The 21641-nt window shown below is 49.6% G+C and overlaps 1 protein-coding gene across 1 annotated transcript in view; it reads right to left on the bottom strand.

Moving 5' to 3' along the window:
* Positions 1 to 1032: 1032 nt before the first annotated feature.
* Positions 1033 to 21641, bottom strand: part of FLNB (filamin B) — a 128356-nt gene continuing 107747 nt past the window's right edge. Inside the window, exons 36-45 of the mRNA XM_016205520.2 lie at positions 21059 to 21211; positions 20832 to 20954; positions 18043 to 18309; positions 17291 to 17428; positions 15945 to 16060; positions 12492 to 12624; positions 9630 to 9806; positions 4931 to 5149; positions 3193 to 3396; positions 1033 to 2296 (exon numbers count right to left, since the gene is read on the bottom strand). Coding sequence (XP_016061006.1) covers positions 2109 to 2296; positions 3193 to 3396; positions 4931 to 5149; positions 9630 to 9806; positions 12492 to 12624; positions 15945 to 16060; positions 17291 to 17428; positions 18043 to 18309; positions 20832 to 20954; positions 21059 to 21211 — 1718 coding nt within the window. The 3' untranslated portion in view covers positions 1033 to 2108. The remainder of the gene's footprint in view (positions 2297 to 3192; positions 3397 to 4930; positions 5150 to 9629; positions 9807 to 12491; positions 12625 to 15944; positions 16061 to 17290; positions 17429 to 18042; positions 18310 to 20831; positions 20955 to 21058; positions 21212 to 21641) is intronic.

Here is a 21641-nt window from a genome sequence, read left to right as displayed (position 1 = left end):
GACTTCCCATCACCATAGCAACTACTGCCAGGGGCGTATCAGGGCTCCTGGGTTCCCTTCCTTCTGTGCGCCTGCTGCCGCAGAGCTACAACCAGGGGGGCCGAGCTCCCTCTCTGGAGGACCAACAGATAGGGGCTCAGGGTCTGCAGGAGCTGAGGCTGCAAACATGGCATTGCAGCACCTGCATCAGCGCCGCTGCTGTAAGATGGGAGGCGGCAAGGGGCGAGGTACACCCGTAGCAGGAAGGAGCAGCAGAGGAAGAGGGGAGAGAGGGGACGCTGTAACACCAACTACACGCCCTGCAGTCCCAGGGTAGTGGGGTGGCAGGTGACATGGCTTTATGTTTGAATAAACTTCCTAATATGGGGGTTTCTCTCTTTTTTAAACCACAGCCTTCACCTAGGTGGGCTTCATGTGTGACTCCTACCTGGGGCAAGTCCTAGCAAACCTCTCCAAGAGGCTGAGTGGGCGCTGGGGCCCACGTGCCCCTCCCAGGCCCCGCACCCTCAGGCGAGCCCTGTGTGGATAAATTCCCACCGAGGCTCACGGAGAAGCTAGACCTCCCCGTGCAAAAAGTCCAGGCTCCCGGTCAAAACAAGTTGCTATAATCTGTGTCCTTTCGGCCAGGGGTTGGAAGAGCTGGGCAGACTCAACCATTTACTCAGAATTACACCATCCAAGAACAACAGGGGAGCTTTCAGGAACAAACATTTTATTTAATAAGTTATGAGATACAATTTACAGTCGGCATTTGATTCCAGTTTTGCTTCCACGGCCCAGTTTACGAGGCCTGTGGGCCTTTCATGTAAGGCTTCTGGTCGCTTGTTTCTAATATTGGGCATTTGCCAACACTGGCCCCCAGCTGCTATCCCTCGGTGAAGATTCCCCACCCCAGCCCCCTGTCCCACCCACAGAGGCGCTTTCAACTAGTGCCACTTCCTCAGGATGGAGCAGCAAGTCAGAGGGTCTGCCTGCCCAGACCACGCCACACCTGGGCCCTGCAGCCAGCCAGTGTCCCAAACACTTTATTCCGAAGCATGTGTGCATAAAGGTGTCTGCATATTGCTTTCCAAATACCATCTGGATGACACGTGGTCAGGGCCAAATACGCAGCCACCATTGGTTACACAGTTTTTACTATTTCTGCCAAACAGTAAAGGACACCAATGAGCTGCTGTCCTTCCCACACCCTCAGCAAGTCCCTGACTCAGACCAAAGGTCGGCAGGAGTTTCAGTCTTTCCTAGCTGTAATTATTTTCCAGAAAAAGTGACCCCCGAGGCAGACTGGGATGGGTGTGGAGTGTGAAGACTTGTGCTAACACATGGACACCCCTCGGTCACCTTGAACGTGTTGGTGAGGCTCATCACACTGACAAGCGACTGGAGTGTGTGTTAAACACAAGGGCTAGTGTTGGTTAAAAAAGGGATCTTTGGCAAGTGGGGGCTGCTTATCACTGCAGAGTTTCCTCAGACCGAGACTGAAACGGATTTTAAAAGCAAGAACAAAGACATGGCTGCCAGGATGGTCACAGTTCTGACTCTGCAGGGAAATAATCAGCAGACTGAGGGAGAGGAGGCAGAAAGCCACTCAGGCCAGTCTGCCACCACGTCGTAAACAGGCCACAGAGCAGCGTGGGGTGGGAATGAGTTAAAGCAATGTGTTCACCTAACAGCCTTTTCTTACATCCTGTGGGCACTGGGAGGGATGAAGCCAGCTTTAAACCATCTACTTTTCTAAACGACAACCTAAACTAGGTCTCCTCTCCTTCCCTGCCCTGCCTCCCAGCCTGGTTTCATAAATTGGTACCCAGTGTCATTTTTAACACCAGCTTTGCCCATGTTCTTGGTCTGTCTGCAGGGGATGATCTGCGCCACAAGAGGTCAGATTGGCTCAGGCCATTGAACGAGCTTGCATGTCGCAAGAGTCCCCAACACGTCCCTAAAGAGTCAAGTCTAGGATTTCTTTCTGAAGGCACTTTAGAATGGCAATGTTTTCGGGATGGGGTTTCAGACCCACAAACAGGCCGAGGGTTTTGTATAAAATGAGTTACAAACAAGCAACAAAAGCAACCACCAGAAACTCCTCCCAGGATTTGATGAGAACTGTTTTAAGGCACCGTGACATGGAAGGGGCTGCCGGGGATGTGCTCCTCTCCCCACTTCACGGCCAGAACATAATCTCCCTTCTCCTTGACGACGTATGTGACGTTGTATTGCTGGTTGCCCACATGCTTCATGGAGACCTCTTCACAGGGCGTGGTGGGCCCGTGGACCCCGATCAGCAGCATGTTGGAACCTGGGAGGCAGAGGAAGGTGGTTATTCAGTGAGGATGAATCCCAGAAGGCAGAGGAAGAGAAGGGGAGATGGGAGCCAAAGGATAATACCAGTTACTGTCTGTTGAGCTTCTATGATGATGCTGGGGACCTGAGAAGTGGGAGAGTGTGGTGATTATGAGCAGGACTCCTAGAGCCCAACACTGTAGGTTCAAATCCCTGCCCTGCCACTTCCCAGCTGGGTGACCTTGGACATTGAACTTCACCTCCTGGGTCTTCGCTTCCCCATCTGTAAACAGGGGATGACACTAGCACCTGCCTCACGGGCTCACTGTGAGGAGCATTATATGTGACATCCTTGGCACATAATAAGGGCTATCGATGTAGGTGTAGATTGTTCTGATCTCAGTTATTCTCATAAGAACTTTATGGAAGGTACTATTATCACTCCTATTTTAGAGAAGAAACTGACTTTTAGAAAGAGATTCAGTAATTTTCCCAAGGTCACATGGCATTTAAGGAAGGAAGGGAGGAAGGAAGGAGGGCAGGTGGGAGGGATGAAGGAAGGGAGGGGGGGAGGGAGGAAGGAAGGGGTGAGTGGGTGGTAGAGCCAGCCAGGTTTCCAGCCCAGATGTGCTAGATGCCAGAACCCAGGCAACTAACCATTGATATTTGAGCAAATACCCAAGTTCAAACAGCTATTAAGTTTGAAGCAATTAGTGGCAGAAAAAAAATCAAGAAGGAGGAGAAATATTTAAAAACACTAAGTGCAAAAGAATAGGGCAATAAACACGGTTACTTGCAAATGGTTGTTACATGGGGGGGTGGGCACTGCAGACCAGAGCAGGTAAGACCAAAGTAGATGGTGGGTGCTCAGCTGCCCCCACTCCCACCCTCGAGCAGGACCAGGCTGCCTACCGGCTTTGCTGCAGTCCACCAGGAAGGAGCTCTTCTGGCCCACGAAGGCCTTCAAGAGCCCTGCCCCCTTGGAGGTCACCTTGCTGGCGTCTGAGGATGCCTTGGGGATGGCGCTGTAGCAGGTCTCTGTTGAGGACCTGGTCACCGACTCCACCAGGATGGATGAGGTCTCGTTGGCCAAGCCGGGGCTGACCAGACGCTGGCCTAGGACATGAAAGGGAGGGAGGAGGGCATGAATGACCAGGCCAAGTGGGTCTCTCAGCCAGAGAAGGAAAGTGCCCCCGCACCCCAACATCTGGATCCAAAAGCCACCACTTCCCCATCTCACGCCCAGAATGTCTTCTAATCCCCCTGGGGTCTTGCCCCACACAACTAGGTTCCAGCTTTCTGGGCAAATGAACGAGTCTGGCCTTGGCTGAGGAGGCCTGGAAATCCCTCCCACATAACCACGTGCCACCTGGCAGAACCCACGTTTCCATCTGTATCAAGCACTCTACGTGTAAGCAGTGCAGAGCTTACAGGCATGCGCAGCGTAGACATCTGAAAGGGTAAACATCAAAATGATTCTCTGCATGGAAGGGGATGATTTTTCTTTTTTCCTTGTTTTAAAAAAATATATCTTTATTGATTTTAGAGAGAGGAAGGGAGAGGGAGAGAGAGAGATAGAAACATCAATGATGAGAGTCATTGATCAGCTCCAGCGCGCAACCTGGGCATGTGCCCTGACAGGGAATCGAACCCCGATCTCCTGGATCCTAGGTCAATGCTCAACCGCTGAGCCACACCTGGCCAGGCTCTTTTTTCCTTTTAAAAAATTTTTTATTGATTGATTTTTAGAGGAAGGGAGAGAGAGAGAAACATCGATTTGTTGCTCCACTTATTTATGTATTCATTGGTTGATTCTTATATGTGCCCTGACCGGGGATCAAACCCGTAATCTTGGTGTATCAGGACAAGGCTCCAACAGAGCTACTCGGCCAGGACGAGATGATGATTTTTCTATCTGAATTTTTAAATTTTCAGCAGTGAACTTATATTGCTTATATGATAGTGAATTAAACAGAGAGAGACACGTGGGAGGAATTTACTACAATACTTATGGTGGTTACCTTGATGGAGGCTGTGAGGTGGTTTTACTGTTTGGTACTTTTCCCAGTGTTCTGAAGGAAGCACATTTTTATAAATTTAATAAAAACTTTTTATTATTTTTAAAGTGAAGGGAAATGATTGAGGGGATTTTTTCCCAGGCCCTGATCTAAACAAATACATAAGATTTCAAATATGTAAGCATTTCTTTTTTTCTATTAGAGACAGAACCCATCTAACGTGCTTTCTCAACTTCCACACTCTACTTCTACCTACATATTTTGCAAGTTTCAAACATACACCCCCCTCTACCTGTCCTACCATTTCTTTTTCTTTTTTAATTGATTTTTTAGAGAGAAGGGAGAGAGAGAGAGACATCAATGTGAGGGAGAGACTTCAATCAGTTGCCTCCCGCACATGGCCCGACCGGGTATTGAACCCGCAACCTGGGTATCTGACTGGGAACTGAACCACCACCCCCTGGTGTACTCCAACCAACTGAGCCACACAGGCCAGGGCCCTACCATTTCTTTACAATCAGGATTCAAAGTAGATTCAACATATCTAAAATCATCCACAGTTTCTACTATCAAATAGCTCTGTTGATATTCTGATAAGGGAGCAGAGAATAATATCAAAGGTATTTGGTTACCTGTCACCTTGGCCTTGAAAGGACTGCCCACGATATGATTGGGCCCACCATATTTGACGCCAATTAGGTAGTTTCCAGGAGCCATGGGGGTGTACATGACTTTGTACCCTTCTGGGGTTTCCTGGCAATCCATTTTAACCTTGGACGGGCCTTCGATGGTGACGGATAACGTCCCTGGTCCTGCTCGGGTGGTGTTGATGAAAAATTCAGACTGGATACCTGGGAGAAAGGAAGCAGGAGTAAATACCATGTTGATGGCTTGGAGGGATGGTGGGGGTAGGGTTTGGGGAGCTCTCCTAGGGGCACTGAAGTAGTGACGGGCACACACAGGATCCCTCAAAGAATGGTCACTTTAGTGGCATGGGAACCCACCAGTACTAGTTTTGAACTCCTGGCACAGGGAGCTGCAGGCCCTGGGGTTGGTAACTCCCTTTCCAAGGCCCAGGCAGGAGTGCGGCTGACATTTCGCCCACCAGCACCCACTGCCTGGACACCCTGTTCTCTCTTCTGGGCATGAGTGGTGGCCGAGGGCGAGAAGCCTGAGGATCATTGTGAGCCTGAAGTGCTGCTTCAGCCGCCAGGGTCCAGCTCTGCCTCTAGGGGGTGGGGAAGCGTGGGCCCCTCTGACCTTTCCTTCCTCCTTTGGGTGGACTTGGAGAAGCCAAAGAGTCTGAGCGCCCCTCCTTCCTCTACAGGCTCCTTGACCCAGACACCATGCTGGAGACTGGAACAGCCACTAGGATCTGTCACCCGCCCTCGTTTGCAATGAATAATACCAGCAACGAGAGCAGGACCAGCAAAGCAGCTGTGGCTAACTGAGCACCACTGGCAGCATTCAGGCTCTAGAGCCTGCTAACAAAGGACACGGAGGCTCAGGGAGGTTCAGTCCCTGCCAATCAGAGTTACAAAGTGAGAGCTGGGATCTGAACAGTCTGCGCAGCGCCAGAACCCAGGCCCATCTCTTGGCCACTGGGTGGAAGCGTGGCGGCCTTGGATGCCCTAACTGCAGCCCCAGGACACCCTACCTCTTACCCAGCCCACGAAGGCCTCCTGCATAGGCCCCTGTAGGACAGAAGGAAAGCTGGGCAAGAGTGCCAACTGATGACCACGCAGCATTCCTGCCTGAGCCCAACGCCCTGCGAAAGCCCCCACCCCCTCAGGCCCCTTTCCAGTCCTGAGGGGGATGAGCTGGTCCGTGAGGGGCACTTGGAGGCCCAGACACCAGCTGTGTGCCTGCTACAATGTCCTCTATGCGGCATCCCTGGCACAGCAGCCCCACGCAGGGCTGTGCTTTTTCCAGAGCCCTGGACAGGCCCCAGCTGGGAACTATTTTGGTTTAATTATAGCTCCCAGGCCAGAGAAAGAATTATTGTTCTGGTTATCAATAAAACAAAGGAGCTGCTATCATGCAACTCTCAAACACAACCCAGCTGTTTCTGGAAGCTCCCGAGGCTTTGTCCCAGCACCCTGCTCACCCCCATTTCAGCCCTGTATCTAAACTGTGAGCCCCTCGGGCAGCAGCTGCTGCAGCGAGCTGAGTGGGAAGGGCGGTGGTGAAGAGCACCGACGGCACTCCCAGGAAGCAGCTGCAAGGCGACCACCGAAAGACATTTTTAAAGTGGAGATGAGAAGACCTGGCTGCTGTGAAAGAAGCCCCACCCTTTTAACAAGAGGCTCCATTCCTGAGAAAAATCAGTTCCTCCTGACTGTGAGGGCGTGGAAGGCAGGGAAGATGCAGTGGGAAAAGGGAAATAAGGAATTAGAGGAAGAGCTACATGGAACAACCTGCCATGTGGGCTCCCTCACTATTCCCATTTTATAGGAAGGAAGCGAAGGTTCAGTGAGACCAAATAACTCACCCCGAGTCCCGCAGCCAGAGAGTGGCACAACAGGAGTTAAACACGAGGTCTGCTCAACGTGGAGCTGACGCACTTGCCCGAGAGAAGACCGGAGAGAGGATCCACAAACAGGAGTCCCCCTCGCCACTGCCTCCAGCTGGAACCACTGACACCCCAAACATCCTGAGCACCCTGCATGCACAGCTGAGTTCCCAGGAGGGTCATGCATGTGTAATGCAGCCCTACTCCGTCTTCAAGGTAGGAGAGGAGGGGAGGAGGCTCTCTGTTCATGCACATTGGGGTTCCTGGCACATTTCATCAGGAAAACTGCTCTCTCAGCCCAGAGAGTCTGGAATTCCTTGGTCTAACACCCGACCTCTCGACCCCTCTGCAGCAGAGTCCCACCCCAAATTCTCCACACGCCCCTGCTCCCAAACCTGCAGAATGGACCATTTAAAGCTCGAGCCAAAAGATACAGCAAGTCCACCCATGAAAACACAGGGAAGTTTGCTTTGTCCAGAAGGTCAGGATGCCAGGCCCTCCGGCAGCCGAGCACAGCCACCTTTTCATTCCACGCACACTGCAGCTGTGTAATCTTGCGAAGGATATTTGGGAAAAGGCTTGGGAGCAGGAGGGCTAGAAAAACAAGACGCCTTCCCCTTGACAAGAGCAATATTTACACAGGGTTTGAAACAGGCGTACTCTGTACCTCTCCCTCCTGGTTGGGAGTCTCCCAGCAAGACCAGCTCCTCTCAGCAGCATCTAGGGCTTGCAAAACACAGCCTGAAACCAGAGTTCCCGAGAAGGCCTGTGAACAGCCAAGAGGAAGCCCAGAGGCCCCAACACAGCAGGTGTGACCCAGCAGGAGGGTGAGGTGGCTGCTGGCAGCTGCAGGAGACCTCAGTGGCTGCTGTGGGTTCTGGTCCAAGGCCTGCTGTGGCTCCAAGTGCCAGGAGGACCCCACCTGAGCTTCGATGGTGGGTGGCTTGCCAGGGGCCAAATGCTTATACTACTGCCTAGGAAACATTCCAGGGCAGCTGGGAGGACAGGGGTCCTGGTTTATGACCGCCACCACCACCACCACCACAAAGTGGGCAGGGTGCAGTCACTGCCCCGGGTGAGCCAGACATTTGGGGAGGCAGCAAAACTTAGGGGTGAAAGGTATAGGCTCTAAGGTGTGGAACCTGGGCTGATGCCTGGTTCTGCCCTCTCCAGCTAAGTAAGCTTTGGGGAGTGACTCAATCTTTCAAGTCTCACTTTCCTCATCTGTAAAATGGACATTGCTTAGGGTGAAACTATACTATGCCTTTTACAAAGGACAAGCTGCTGGACCAGAGTTCAGTGTGGAGCCAGATGGGCCTGAGGAGTCTGGAAGCACGCCACCCCCAATGGGTGGTTCTGCTGGGCCACTGTCTGGCCAGAGTCCCAGATGGAACATCAGCAGGTCAAGTCACTCCTGCACCTGGGCAGGGCACCTGGGCCACTTAGGACACTCACACCCCAGGTAACCATGGGCACTCATGCCTCTGCCATGGGGAGGTGGGTCTGCTTTGTCCACTCACTGCACTGGGGAGACTAAGAGCAGTGTACACACACAAGGGGCTCAAGAAACTGGGACTGGGCAGCCTTCCTGGGGGCCAAAGCAACACCCACATGCAAACTGTGTCCCAGGTAGCCGATGCCTGTGGCCTTTCCCTGCAGAGAAGCATAACTGGATAAGCTCCCTGGAACTTTCTATAATGGTGACACACTGGACACCCACCTCTAGGTTCACTGTCTGAACACCAACTGCAGCCATTACAAGGGGGAGATTTGTATGTTTTGACATGGAAAGTTCTTTAAGATGTCAAGTGAACCCCGGCTGGGCGTGGCTCAGCAGTTGAGCATCAACCTAGGATCCAGGTGATCAGGGTTCAATTCCCAGTCAGGGCACATTCCCAGGTTGCGGGCTCGATCCCCAGTTGGGGGCGTGCAGGAGGCACTCAATCAATGACTCTCTCATCACTGATGTTTCTCTCTCTCTCTCTCTCTCCTTTCCTCTCTCTGAAATAATAAAGATATATTTAAAAAAAAAAAAGTCAAGTGAAAATAGCAAACTGTACAACAATATGGACATTAAGATTATTTCTGTATTAAGACACAGTATATGTCTACCTTTCTAGTGAACCGACTGGCTAAGCAACCAAGCGGCCAAGAATGAAGACTGCCAGAGACAATCCCAAGGGCCACGAAGACTGACAGAGACAGTCCCAAGGGCCTCCCCTGAACTGTTAGCCGTGTTTGCTCTGGACCAGGAGGGAGGAAGGAGATGCAGAGACGGAATGCGTTTCACCTTATATACTTCCTCGCTGCCTAAATTTTTCATAATCAAACCTGTCCCATCTGTACAAAGGTTAAAAATAAATTGTAATGAGTCCAAAAATGCCAGAATTCTTCAACTGTTTCAGTCTTTTCTTCTCCGTCATTAGGATCAGAGAATAAAAAGAGGAGATAGACCGTGACAGGTCTTACTGCCAATTCAATGTGTTTCTGGGAGCCTGGGGACCACTAAAGGCACTAACAGGTAGCGGACCTCCCAGGAGGCCTGTTACATGCATCATGAATTTTGTGCAGGCAAAGAAACCCTCAAAACGAATGGAGCTGTGCCCTACTCCTATCAGCATCAGCATCCTGGCCCTACAGTCAAGGAACTTGGCAAAGAAAGCCAGCTGAAGCACGACAAACAGTAACGAGGTATGACAGTCTCCGAAGTGTGCCTATCCCAGTGTCCCCGGGGACAGCGCGAACAAGACTTGGAGACTGCCATCTGGCTCTGTCCCCGGAGCCGGCTCGTTAAAGACCAGGGAGAAGCAGTACGTTACCTGTGGTGCCCCCCTCAAGTCCTGTGCCGTAGGCCGACACCAGGGCCGGGTTCCCCGCTTGTCCGGGCTCCCCGACGCGCACTTTGAAGGGACTTCCAACCACGTGGCTCCCATTGAACTTGACATCGATCGTGTGGACGCCGTTCTCGTGGGGGATGAAGCGAACAGCGTACTTATCTACGAGAGTGAGCAGAAGCACAGGGTAAAAGCGGGCGGATGGACACCCCTGAGTTAAGCGAGGACAAAGGACAGGAAGCCAACCTGACGCGGCCAATTTTAAATCTTTAATGCGACAACGGTTCTACTGAAAGCCCGGCAGGTTGGATTTCAAAACCAGATGGGCCTATCCGTGTGTCCTCAGTCAGCCCTTTGGGAAATGCATCCAAATTGCAGGTTGTTTAATCCTCTGTGGTCTCTGCCTCAGAAGAACACTTCCTTTATGGAAAGCTCACTTCTTGCAAAGTTTCTCCACTTGGCCCCTTGGGGAAAAAGTGGCTCCAACTGGGGTTAATGATCCTGAGTTAAGCTCCAGGCTAGCAACTGCCCCCAGGGTAACAGCCAGGTTTTTCACTGAGTTTGGGCCGCAGCATGTGGCAAGATAACTGTTAACTGACATGGACACATCCATCTGTCCTGCACCACCTGCCCGCTCTTCCTCCTTGAAGCACTCGCTGGGATGCAGGCAGCCTGCTCTTCTCCCTCCCTACTCACCCCTTACCCCTTCAGAATTTGTGCCCCCTAAAGCTCTACCCAAACCCTCGTCCCTTCTCCCCTGGTACTCTCTCTCCAGAGGTGAACATCTACGGGCAACCGCCCACCCACACCTTTCAACACTGCACTTCCCAAGAGCCGCTACCTGGGTACCCACCCCTCCTCTCTTAAAGCCTGTGTGCTTCACAAGAAGGGGACCCCGCCCCCACGCCAGGTATGGCCCCTGATTGGACCAAGCTACAGGGGGGAGGGGGGCGAGATCCCTCTTTCCCCAAGTCATCCATCAGCACATGGCACTTAGCCACTGAAAGTGGCTTGGGAACAGGCATGGGTGTGCAGTGTGCCGTGAGATAAGAGGGAAGGTTGCTGGAGACCTCTGGAAAAGGAGTATCTTAGGCTTCTGAGAAAGATTCTTCAGGAGAGACGTCTCTCTTGATTAGTGTGGTGTGAAGATGGGAAATCTGGGGTTGCGGCAACCATCTTGTCACCAAGAAGAACGCCAGTCTCAGAGTGAGGCCCACAAAGCAGAAGAAAGAGCGGAGATATTTGGGGTCTTGGAGGACATCGCTGAATGGCTGAATTAAATTGTTGCTGAAGTTCACCTTAGAGCCTGAATTTTCCAGTTATGGGAATTAACAGGCCCCTTTATTGTGTGTTGGCTTAAGTTGGGTGTTAATTTGCAACCAACAGCACCCTAACTGTGGCATGCTGGCGGTCTCAGATACCAAACTTCATTTGTTTGCTAAATCCCAATGGCTCTAGAGATCTATTAAACATCCTTACTTGGATATCTGGGGGACACTGCAAAACTCCTCAGAAGGCCTTATAAAGTGCCTTTAGGGTCTTGACCAGTTCTCACCCAGGCATGGCTGGCTGTCCCTAGTTTTGCTAACTTAATCAACATCTTTCTACCCAAGCACCAAGCTACATGTAACCTTTCTGAATTCACTTGCATTCCCTATGGCCATCTGGTCACCAAGTGTTATAGTTCTCTGGCTTCAAGTCCCCCCTTCTCTGTTTCCAACACTGCTGATTCATGTTATTTTCTGAAATGGACCACTCTGGGAGCATCGGCTTGCCACTCTGCCTTTCAGATATTCCAACACATCCTTTATGACATGGTCAGACTTAAACCAAACCAAGATCTGATCAGGGCACCTACCCCCACATTTATGCCTTCTGAGGCTCTTCACTTCCCTTTCCTTTTCTGTCCAGCTGGAGAAAGACATCTAAATGCTAACGTGGGTCCTTGATCTCTGCCTTCTGTACACACAGCAAATGCCCAATAAGGGCAGTGATCCGAGGGCTCTTCCTCTTGCATTAGGGCCCACAGTCAATTCACTTCCTCTGAGAAGCCCCCCTGACCTTGCCAAGGCCCAAACCATTTCCTTTCCTGCTCTAAACAATTTTACCAATTGGCTCTCAATCCTCCTGTGGTATCGGTGATCACACAGGGTCCTCACCAGTGTTCTGCAGGTTTGTGGCCAGGTCCTTACTTGACTCTGGGCTCCTCTTTAAGGGCAGGAATCACGTCTCACTCAGCCTTACCTTCCTGCCACGTCTCTGACACTAAATGTTCACTGGCAAAATGTCTCATTAAAGTTGATTGAAATCAGAATTCCATACATCAAGGCAGCAGGCAAGAAAATCTTATGCCATTAAGCATCCTGGGCCTCCTATGAAGCATCCTGGAGACCCAGATTCTCTTTTAAATTTAAAGATGAACATCAATTAAACTTTCCCTTACCGTGAAGTCAGGTCAAAGTGTACTTATTCATAAGTTCAACAATATAATAAAATCTGTAAGATTTTGTTAAAATATGACAGAAAATCACAATGACTAATGTGAAAGGAATCTGAAAAACAGAAAACAAAGCAGTATTTGGGAAAAAAAGAAAAAAGAGTGAGGGGAAGGAACAGGAACAAAAATAAGAGAAAAAGAGAGGATATTAAATCTCTCAAAGTATCTCCCTGTCTGTCCCTGGCAATGTTTATACCCTAATCTACAAACAATGTCTGGCAATAACAGCAAAGGGAATTGGAGGGCTCCCTGGCCGTGGTGAGGCCGGCGGTCCTGTCAGGGTGCACGCTGGCAGACACGTTCCCGGGGAGGCGGTGGTGCCGGAACCGCAGAGCCTGCCTCCTGCTTACCTGGCTCCAGCTCCGACACGTGGCATTCCTCCACGGCTCCGGAGGGGCTGTGCACCTTTGCATCAATCTTTCCTTTTGCTCCATTCAGCCTTATAGCAAAGGAGGCTGGCTGGTTAACCTTTAATCCCGATTCCTGAGAATTTAATACATTAGACAAGGTTACAGTTCTCAGCGTTCCTGCTCAGTAGCACACGCTGACCCGACCTGGGACTCCGGGAACAGTGCTCATGCAAATAAGCCCAGCATGTTTAACCCCATCCAACAACAGAAGCAGGTGGGTCATTTCACATTTCCAGTATTAAATATAAGAAAGCAGAGGCACATATCTGCACGGTCTTGTGCCCAAACCATCTTGATTCAGGCTGGAAGAGGTTACAGGGTTTGGAGGCTCAAGACATCCCAATCAATAGGACTATTGTTTCAGCAGCCTAAACAGGTCATCAAAAAAATAAAAATAAGGGCCCTGCCCAGCCGGTGTGGCTCAGTGGTTGAGTGTCAACCCATGAACCAGGAGGTCACCAGTTCAATTCCCGGTCAGGGCACATGCCCAGGTTGCAGGCTCGATCCCCAGCAGGGGGCGTGCAGGAATCAACCAATCGATGTTTCTCTCTCATTGATGTTTCTATCTCTCTATCCCTCTTCCTTCCTCTCTCTAAAAAAAAAATTTTTTTTTTAAATCAATAAAAATATATTAAAAATAAATAAATAAATTAGGGCCCCCCTTTAGGAGGAGACTGGCAGCTGATAAAACCATGCACTCAGTAACATGAACAAAGTTTCATATCTGCTATTTTTTACCTGGAAGGTAGGAATGGAGAGAACTTTTAATAAACGTGTAAAGGGATACACGTGCATGGAAAGCAGTCAGTACTGCACAGTGTTTACGAATCAGCAGGCCCTGGGCCACTCCCATTTCCCAGCTATATAACTAAGCTACTGTTTAACCTTGATCAGCCTCAGTCTCCTCATGTGTAAACTGTGTGTAATAACTGAGTCTATCTCAGAGAGCTGCTGTGAGGATGGAATGAAGTTATGCGCTCAAAGCACTCAGCACAGTGCTTGGCCCATACTGTTAATATGCATTTTGAAGTTGTCTCTACCCCTAAAAAACAAAGAGAGAGAGAGAAGTATAACTTTTGCTAGTCACTGGATCAGTTTCACTCTCTACATTTTGTCTCGGAAACTATAGCCTCTCTGGGAAGAAGGGATTAGAAGCTTAGGTGTTTAAGATATTTTCAGGTCAGCCAATCCTGAACAGCAACATTTTACAAGTCAGCAGTTTTGATGTAAACTTGGTTGGACAGCCACTGCTCAGATGACTCTAAAACAGCAGGGTTCACACTTAATGTGCAATCGAAGCACCCAGGGGTCCTGTTAACATGCACATTCTGATCCAGAGGGTGTAGGGTGGGGCCTGGGGTTCTAGGATTCTAGTTAGTTCCCAGGCGATGCCGAGGCTGCTGGTCCAAGGCCCACATCTCAGAAGCGAGGCACTAAAGCTGGACTGCCCAATTCAGCATTCACTGGCCACATGTGGCTTTATCACTGCATACTTAAATTTAAATAAATTAAAATTAAATAATTAAAATTCAGTTCCTCAGTTATACTAGCCATATTTCAAAGAGAAGATGTGGGGCATTTCCATTGTTGCAGAACATCCTATTAGACTGCACAACCCTAGAGGTCATAGACTGGGGTTACAGACCAAACTCAAAATTAAGTTGTCTTTGATCACCAGATCGGCCCCATCCCTCCACCCACTTCTCCACAAAATGCCAGCCGACTCCAATTTTCTAAAAAGCCTCAAAAGCAAGACAAAACAATATGTGCCTCTCTTTCCTAACCAGCACCAGATGTTGCTGTGCAGGCCTCCAGCAAATCTCCAATAAATAATTTACATATCGCTCGGCATCAAGTGACCCGAGGAAGAACAGGGGACGAAGCTGACACACACGTCGCTCCTGCTAGCCGGTCATACAGCCTGCTGCATACTTATTTAAATATTTACGACCAAACTGCGATGAGAGGACTCCACAGAAAAGTTCGCTGGAGAGGATTTCCACAAACCAGCTCCCTTTGACAGAACCAGTTACATTACCTGAATCCGCTTGCCGCTAAACCCTCAAGAGGGAGATAAACACCTCGGAAGATCCAAAAGAAATCTTCGAGATGCATGAAGGCAACTCTCTGCCCTCAACAAATGCTGGGTTTATCTCCCTCCTTAGGCTTTAGATAAGTCGGCCACACAAGGAACTTCTGTTAAGAAGCCTTTAAATGAAACACAAGAAAAACATCTGCGCCACGGCGACCAGCTGGCACCCTGGTACTCTCCAGATGAGGCCTCTTCAATCTGTGGACTGTGATCCTGGCTGGGGTTCTGTCTGGGTCCTCATGTCTGGAATGACTAGTGGTACCAGTTCCCCTCAGGGAGAGGTTAACATCTCAAATGTAAACCAAGTGTAGGAACTGGATCACCCATCTGAGGTACGAGACTGGGTTTCAGTCAATCCAGGATTTTTAAGACCTAGGGGGAGGTTGAAGGCTATTTAGAAAGCCCTTTAACCAGATATCATACTTTTGAGAGATTCTGGTGCTTTTCCACAACTGAATTGCCACTTCTGCTTCAGACATCTAATTATTTTTCAGTGTCCTGAGCAAAGGCTCAAAGGCATCCCACAATGGTTCTTAGTTTGGCTGAAGGCTCCAATGCAACCTTGAGTTCAGTCCTGTTTAAGATAGGAGGTAAAGCTGCATTTCCTGGCACTGCAATAGGTTGGACTATGCAGCCACTTGCCACAATGCCAAGGTGGGGATTAAGGAGGCCACAGTTAAGACCACTTGTTCTGGAGCCACAAAGAACTCACTCTGCCTCATACTAGCTGGTTTCTAGTAGCCATAAGCTCCCTGTACCTCAGTTTTTCCATCTTTAAAATGGGGTCAAGAGAAAACCTAATCACCAGGCAAGGTGAGTTGCAAAGATTTAATGAAGTAAAACTGATAAAGTTCTTAGCAAAGTGCCTTACGCACTTATTATAAATAAATCATCATAATAAAACAAAACACAACTGACTTCCTGGAGGAAAAAGAAGTCAATAATTGCAGGCTAAACATCACTGGCTGTTAGTTTTGTGTTTTGTTTTGAAAGCTCTCCCTAGCCCTTAACTAATTATTAACAGGTCTCCTTTGTTTTTCTTGAATAAATATTTAAAAAACCAACTTGTCCCCAAACACTGAGGTGTTTTATTGACTGTGGCTCTGTTTTGCTCCCCAACTGTCTCCTGTCCTATGTGGGGAGCTGACCCTGCCAAGGGAACACTTCCCTACAATGGGCAACATCTGTGGTCAACATGGGCTGGGACCCTCAGCCCTGAAGGAGATTGAAGCGGCCTCAGGAGTCCAGGGTCTCACTGGTTGCCGTGTGGCTAAGGAGATGGATGCTTCCTTGCGTCTCACCTGAAGGCTCATAACAGTGAGGCGGCGGGCGTCGTCAGAGGGGGCGATGACCGGCACCAGGTAGGGGCTTTCAGGGATGTGTTCATCATTAAACTTGATAGACACCTCGTAGTTACCTGCGGGGACAAGAAAGTGGTTCCAGTGAGGCCTGCTGCTTCTTTACCTAGGGTGAAAATGCCTTCCGAGAGCCCTCGCCCTCCTCTCCATGGCCATGGCTGATCGGTTAAGGGCCATGGCTCAGGCTGGGCCAATATGACTTTCTTAGTTGGGCAAAGGTAGCAATTCTTAGCATGGGTCCACAGAGTCCCTCAAAGGGCCTCTGTATAAAACTCAGGAGATCCATGAAGCTTGAGAGAAAAATTATATCTTTGCTTTCACTAAAGCTCTAGCTGAAATTCAGCATTTCCTTTCTTTAGAAATGTAGACGAGAAGCCACAGCACATTAAAAGTACTTGTGCCCAGCCAGCATGGCTCAGGGACTGAGCATCAACCTATGATCCAGGAGATCGGGGTTTGATTCCTGGTCAGGGCACATGCCCCGGTTGTGGGCTTGATCCCCAGCAGGGGGCGTGCAGGAGGCAGCCGATCAATGACTCTCATCATTGATGTTTCTGTCTCTCTCTCCCTCTCCCTTCCTCTCTCTGAAATCAATAAAGACATATTTAAAAATAAACAAATAATAAAAGTACTTGTGACTTTGTTACGAACAAAGTTCATCGATATTTTCGTATCATTTTACACTTTTACATATACCTTGACATGTCATTTATACTCAGTTATTTTGAAATTAAGGTAGTTAACAGGCCATTACCCAATTTTAGACTTACTGTATTGATGAAGATGTGCACACCTTAGTATGTGATACTGATAATTACATTTTAATATAGTTGATTTCTTTTATAATCCAATGTAATTTATATTATGTATTTCAAACATTATCCTGAGGCAGGTCCCCAAAGGCTTTAGATGCCAAAGGGGTTCATGGTATAAAGCGTTAAGGACCCCTGCTGAAGGGAGTGCAGGTGCTGGTTATATAAAGCCCCTCCTTTGGAGCAGCCACACGAGCCAATGGCTGAGGATGGGCACAGAGGCTGGTCAGTGGAAAGAATGAAGCAAATGAATGAAGCACGAAGCAGACAGGCTGACAGAGAAAAACAGGAGACAGTGAGAACTAGAATTCCTGCCCTTAGAGGACTGGCTGCATCTCTTGCCACTGGATTTCCAGGCAGTGCTTCATGTGCCCATAGAGATAAACTCCTTTTACTTGAGCTAGCTCAGTGGGTTTCTGTTCCTCATGACCGAATCACCTCAAAGAAAATGTCTTAAGTTGGTTCTTGAATACATACCAGGCTCTTGGGCAATATAAGACACACCGCATGACCCGTTTTTATGGTCATCAAATGTAATCTCGGCCTTACTGGGGCCTTCAACAGCGATGGACAGGCCCCCGGCGCCTGCTTCCCGGGTCCAGATGCTGAACTCGGCTGAGACAAAGAAACACCTGGTTAGTGCCTGAGCCTGGCAGAGGTCCCTCTTCTCGCCCAAACCCGCAGTGCTTGGTTACTTTTATTGACAGGCCTTTTCTTTCCGCAACCCCAGCAGAACCCAAGCAAAGGCTCTGCTGATGTTTCCTAGGTACCGTCCATGACACCACTAAGTTCATGAGCCACTGGGCATCTCTGCACATACCCAAACCAAGCTAAAAAAAGGTGAGAATGTTTAGTTTTGTTCCCACAGGCCTCCCAACCAGCAACCACCACTCGAAGGGCGCTTCACAATGGGTTTTGTTGAAATCTAATGTGTTCCACAGAACATCGGCCCTGCGAAATTATTCTGTCCCTTCTCCAAGGCTCACCACACATAGTAACTATTCCAAGGAGCCCCTCAGTAAGAAACTTGTTTAGTTAGCATTGGGTAAACGAGCAAGAGCTGAATGAACTTAGCCAGAGAAGTCTTGTTTTAAAGAATGCCCCTTAATACCACCCATCAGAATCTCGCACACACAGCCTTCTCTTGAGAACAGGGCGAGGAGGGCAGGGTGCTCGCGCCCCAGGCCGAGCTCTGCCTCCTCTCAAGTGCAAAGCCTGCCCCCGCTCACCTGGGACTCCTGCTTCTCCCCTCTCCAGGCCGGGGCCTCCTGCCCGCACCTTGTGGGCGCCGCCCTCACCCAGGGGCCCCACGGTGAACTGGAAGGGGCTGCCGGTCACATGCTGGCCGCGGTACTTGACGCTGACCGTGTGCACGCCCATCTCCTGGGGCACAAAGCGAACGCAGTGCGAGTTCTTCCCCACGGGCACAATCTCTGCCTCGGTCACGCGGCCGGAGGGGCTGGTGACGTGGGCCGACATGTCACTGCTGTCAATTTCTGAAAGGGAGTGAAAGGTTGGGGGAAGGAGAGAGGGTTGACATGAGCTCCCGAGGCAGAACAGGGTGTGCAAGGCAAGCAGCAGAGGGCAAGCGGGTGCAGCTCGGGGTGTCGGGTGCTCAGTCTGGACACCTGCCCTCCTGTCTCCCTCAGATCCCTGGGTGGCTGTGGCAGCATGGAAAGAGCTAGGCCCTTGCAGCCACTAGTGCAAAGAACATTCTAGGGACACTGATAATTCTTGCTTCACCGAGTACTTGTACAGCCTTCCTGGCTGGGGCTGAGTTAATTCCACACATCAGTTTCAAACAGGAGCCGGAGCTGATAGCTACTGCACATAAATATAAAAACTATGATAGCTCAGATGTTTCTAAGCCAAAGGTGACATGTGGCCATTGTCATGCTCATAGGGGCTCTTTTCCATAGGCAGGTTAGGGCAGAAAACACAAGAGATGTCATTCCCTACTGTCAAGAAGGCTCGGCAATTCTTCTAGTTAACAAGACAAAGGCATTTAGAGAAAAAGGTGAACACACGCCAGTCCCAACAGCAAACGGGAAACCATGTGCGAGCAAAGCTTGGAGCAAGCCCACACCAGGAAGCAGGCCACGTCTCCTCCGCCCGAGGTGCTCGTGCCATGCCAAGGGCTGTGCCTGCACTGACGGAGTGGACACAGGCACGCCACATGCTGGGGACCAAGTAATGCCATCACCTAAAGCGACATGAAACTGCACCCTCCAGCCCTACAGGATCTGGGCTGAGCAGCACATGACTTTGAGCCCTGAGGACAGAGAAAGGAAAGGAAGGGAGGCTGAGGACAGGGCCACTCCACATGGCTTGGGTCCAAGGACATCTGGAAGCTGGTAAGTCATCCTCCATTCTAACTGATAAGAGAGAATCATTTAGGTAATGAGGGGAAAAGTGAGTCTCACCCAGTCATCTGGTACCAAGTAGCTGGAAAGGGTAAAAAGGAGTCAAGAGCCAGAAAAGACTAAAGAGGAAAAGTAACTGTCCACATCACACAAATAAAGACACAAAGAGGCAAAGGGAACGGAACGGGTAATTTGCAAAATGAGATGTGGAAAGCAAAAGAGAAGCCCCTGTCACTAGTGACCAGAGAAATGAAATTGAAAACTGGAAACCGCATTTTTCCATCAGATGGGTCAAAGTGAGAGTGATAAACAGTGCCCAGTGCTGGTGGAGAAACAGAGAAACGGGCACCAACTCATGTTCTGGAGGGCAGGCTGCCAAGGCATAGCAGCCCCTGAACTCACCGGCCCAGCAGCCCCACTGCGACGTCACAACAGCCTGGGCGCAGTGGCCAGTGTCACAGAGCAGACTATGGGAGTGGAGGGAGGGAAGTGAGTGCGTGTGAAATGAGAAAACCCAACGAAAGGTGGGACATCCAGACACAAAATGGAATCCTGTGTATTCATTAAAAAGAAACTTTATGGCCCTGGCCAGTGTGGCTCAGTTGGTTGGAGTGCCATCGTGTACACAAAAAGGTCACTGGTCCGATTCCTGGTCAAGGCACATACCTAGGCTGATCCCTGGTCGGGGCGCATACCAGAGGCAACTGGTCGATGTTTCTCTCTCTCTCCCTTCTTCTCTGTCTCTAAAATCAATAAGCATGTTAAAAAAAAAAAAAAAAGAAAGAAACTTTATGGTTACAATCCAGACAGCTCTTTTAAAGTGATCCTGACTAGACACCACAGAGGCCTTTACCACATTCATACACGACTGACGTTGTGTCTACAACACCAAAAATTTGAAGAACCCATCAAATATTGCTCAGAGGGCAGAACAAATAGATACACGACATGTTAGGAAAGACAGGAAAAGAGCCCGCTCTCCAGACCAGAACATGAGCGTCATCTGAAGACCAGATTTTCCATCTCACAGAATCTGGGCAACTAACTGCACAGCACATGCCAGCTTCTGGGCAGAGGAGCCTCAGAACCTCCACTCACACAGCGACCCCTCTTTTGAAGGATTTTTTTACAGAAAGAACCTGGGCCACATTTCAGAAAGACTATGGCAGTTTACTGACTAATTTGGCCCCATGGGGAACAATTTATGGCCGAAGGGCCAGATGTGCCCTGCAGCACAGCCCTCATTCTGATTCTAGGAATGAAAGAGATGAATGAGAATTAGAAGGCTGCTGCTGGCCTGACATCTCTTTAATACGTCCAGACACTGGCACCAGCAGGGCCAGACCTCTCACTGAGATTACTCTATTCCACAAATACTAAATTAAAATCTAAGAGCTTATCTATTTGCACCCCCACCCTCCCACCATGTGATACAACAAAGCTGTTTTCATTTGGAAGAAGAAAAACATAGCAGGTAAGCAGATTTATTTTTCCTGAATGAGTCTCTGTGAAAATAAGTATTAAAAACATTAATTTAAAATTTTAAAAATAAAATAAGTCACCCATACTGGACTTGGATGGTATGTTCTGGGCCATGCCTGGACTTGGTTTCCAATAGCAACCAATGCCCTGACCCATGGGCCCCTTGTGCTCACCTGGGATTTTCAGGTTCAGGTCACAGATGCTCCCGACAGTGGCCACAGATGGGGCTCGACTGGTACGGGTGATGCTTTCCTTGACTCTCCCCTCCCCACTGATCTTCACAGTAAACGGGCTCCCTGCAAAAACCAAGAAGGCCCCCATGAGCAACCCAGAGCCCAAGGCACAGCCCTTACAGAAAACCCAAGCAGCAGGCAGAGAGGGCAGAGAGGACCACACATACCAGGCACATGTTCGTCAGCGAATTTGGTGGAGACAATGTAAACCCCAGGCACAGTGGGGAAGTAGGAGACCTTACAGGTGCCATCTTCCAGGTCCTCGGTCTGGATATCTACTTTGCTGGGGCCTTCCACCGCCAGGGATATGCCACCATAACCTGCAACACAGTAGCCGGGGCTGTTTTGACAGCAACTCATTTGGAAGGGGGAGTTCAATACATACAGAAAGGAAATCTGACCCTAGAAATTCATACTGCTATTTCCAGAAAGCAAAAAGAAAGTAACTGTGATCCCTGATGGAGAGAGCCCCAGGCAGAGGAGCAGGTTAAAGGCTCTGAGAAGTCCTGTAGTAAAATAACATGCTGAACATGACTATGACCACAGAACCCTTTTCTTGAGGATATCTACTACTATCCCACGGAGCACCTGTCCTGCAGAACCCACTGGGGCAAACACTCTGCCCACATGCCTCCAAGAACAGCATGCACTGCCTCTTGGGTTCATCGCCAGCTATAGGCCTGAAAATCTGAATTGTTAAGCTGCTCTGGACCTCTAGCCAGGGGACCACTAAGACAGCAGATATGAATG

Source organism: Miniopterus natalensis, chromosome 15 (assembly GCF_054644295.1).
Source record: "Miniopterus natalensis isolate mMinNat1 chromosome 15, mMinNat1.hap1, whole genome shotgun sequence".
NCBI classification, from domain to species: Eukaryota; Metazoa; Chordata; class Mammalia; order Chiroptera; family Miniopteridae; genus Miniopterus; species Miniopterus natalensis.
The sequence above is the reverse complement of the archived record's forward strand: the minus strand, read 5'-3'. Positions and strand labels throughout refer to the sequence as shown.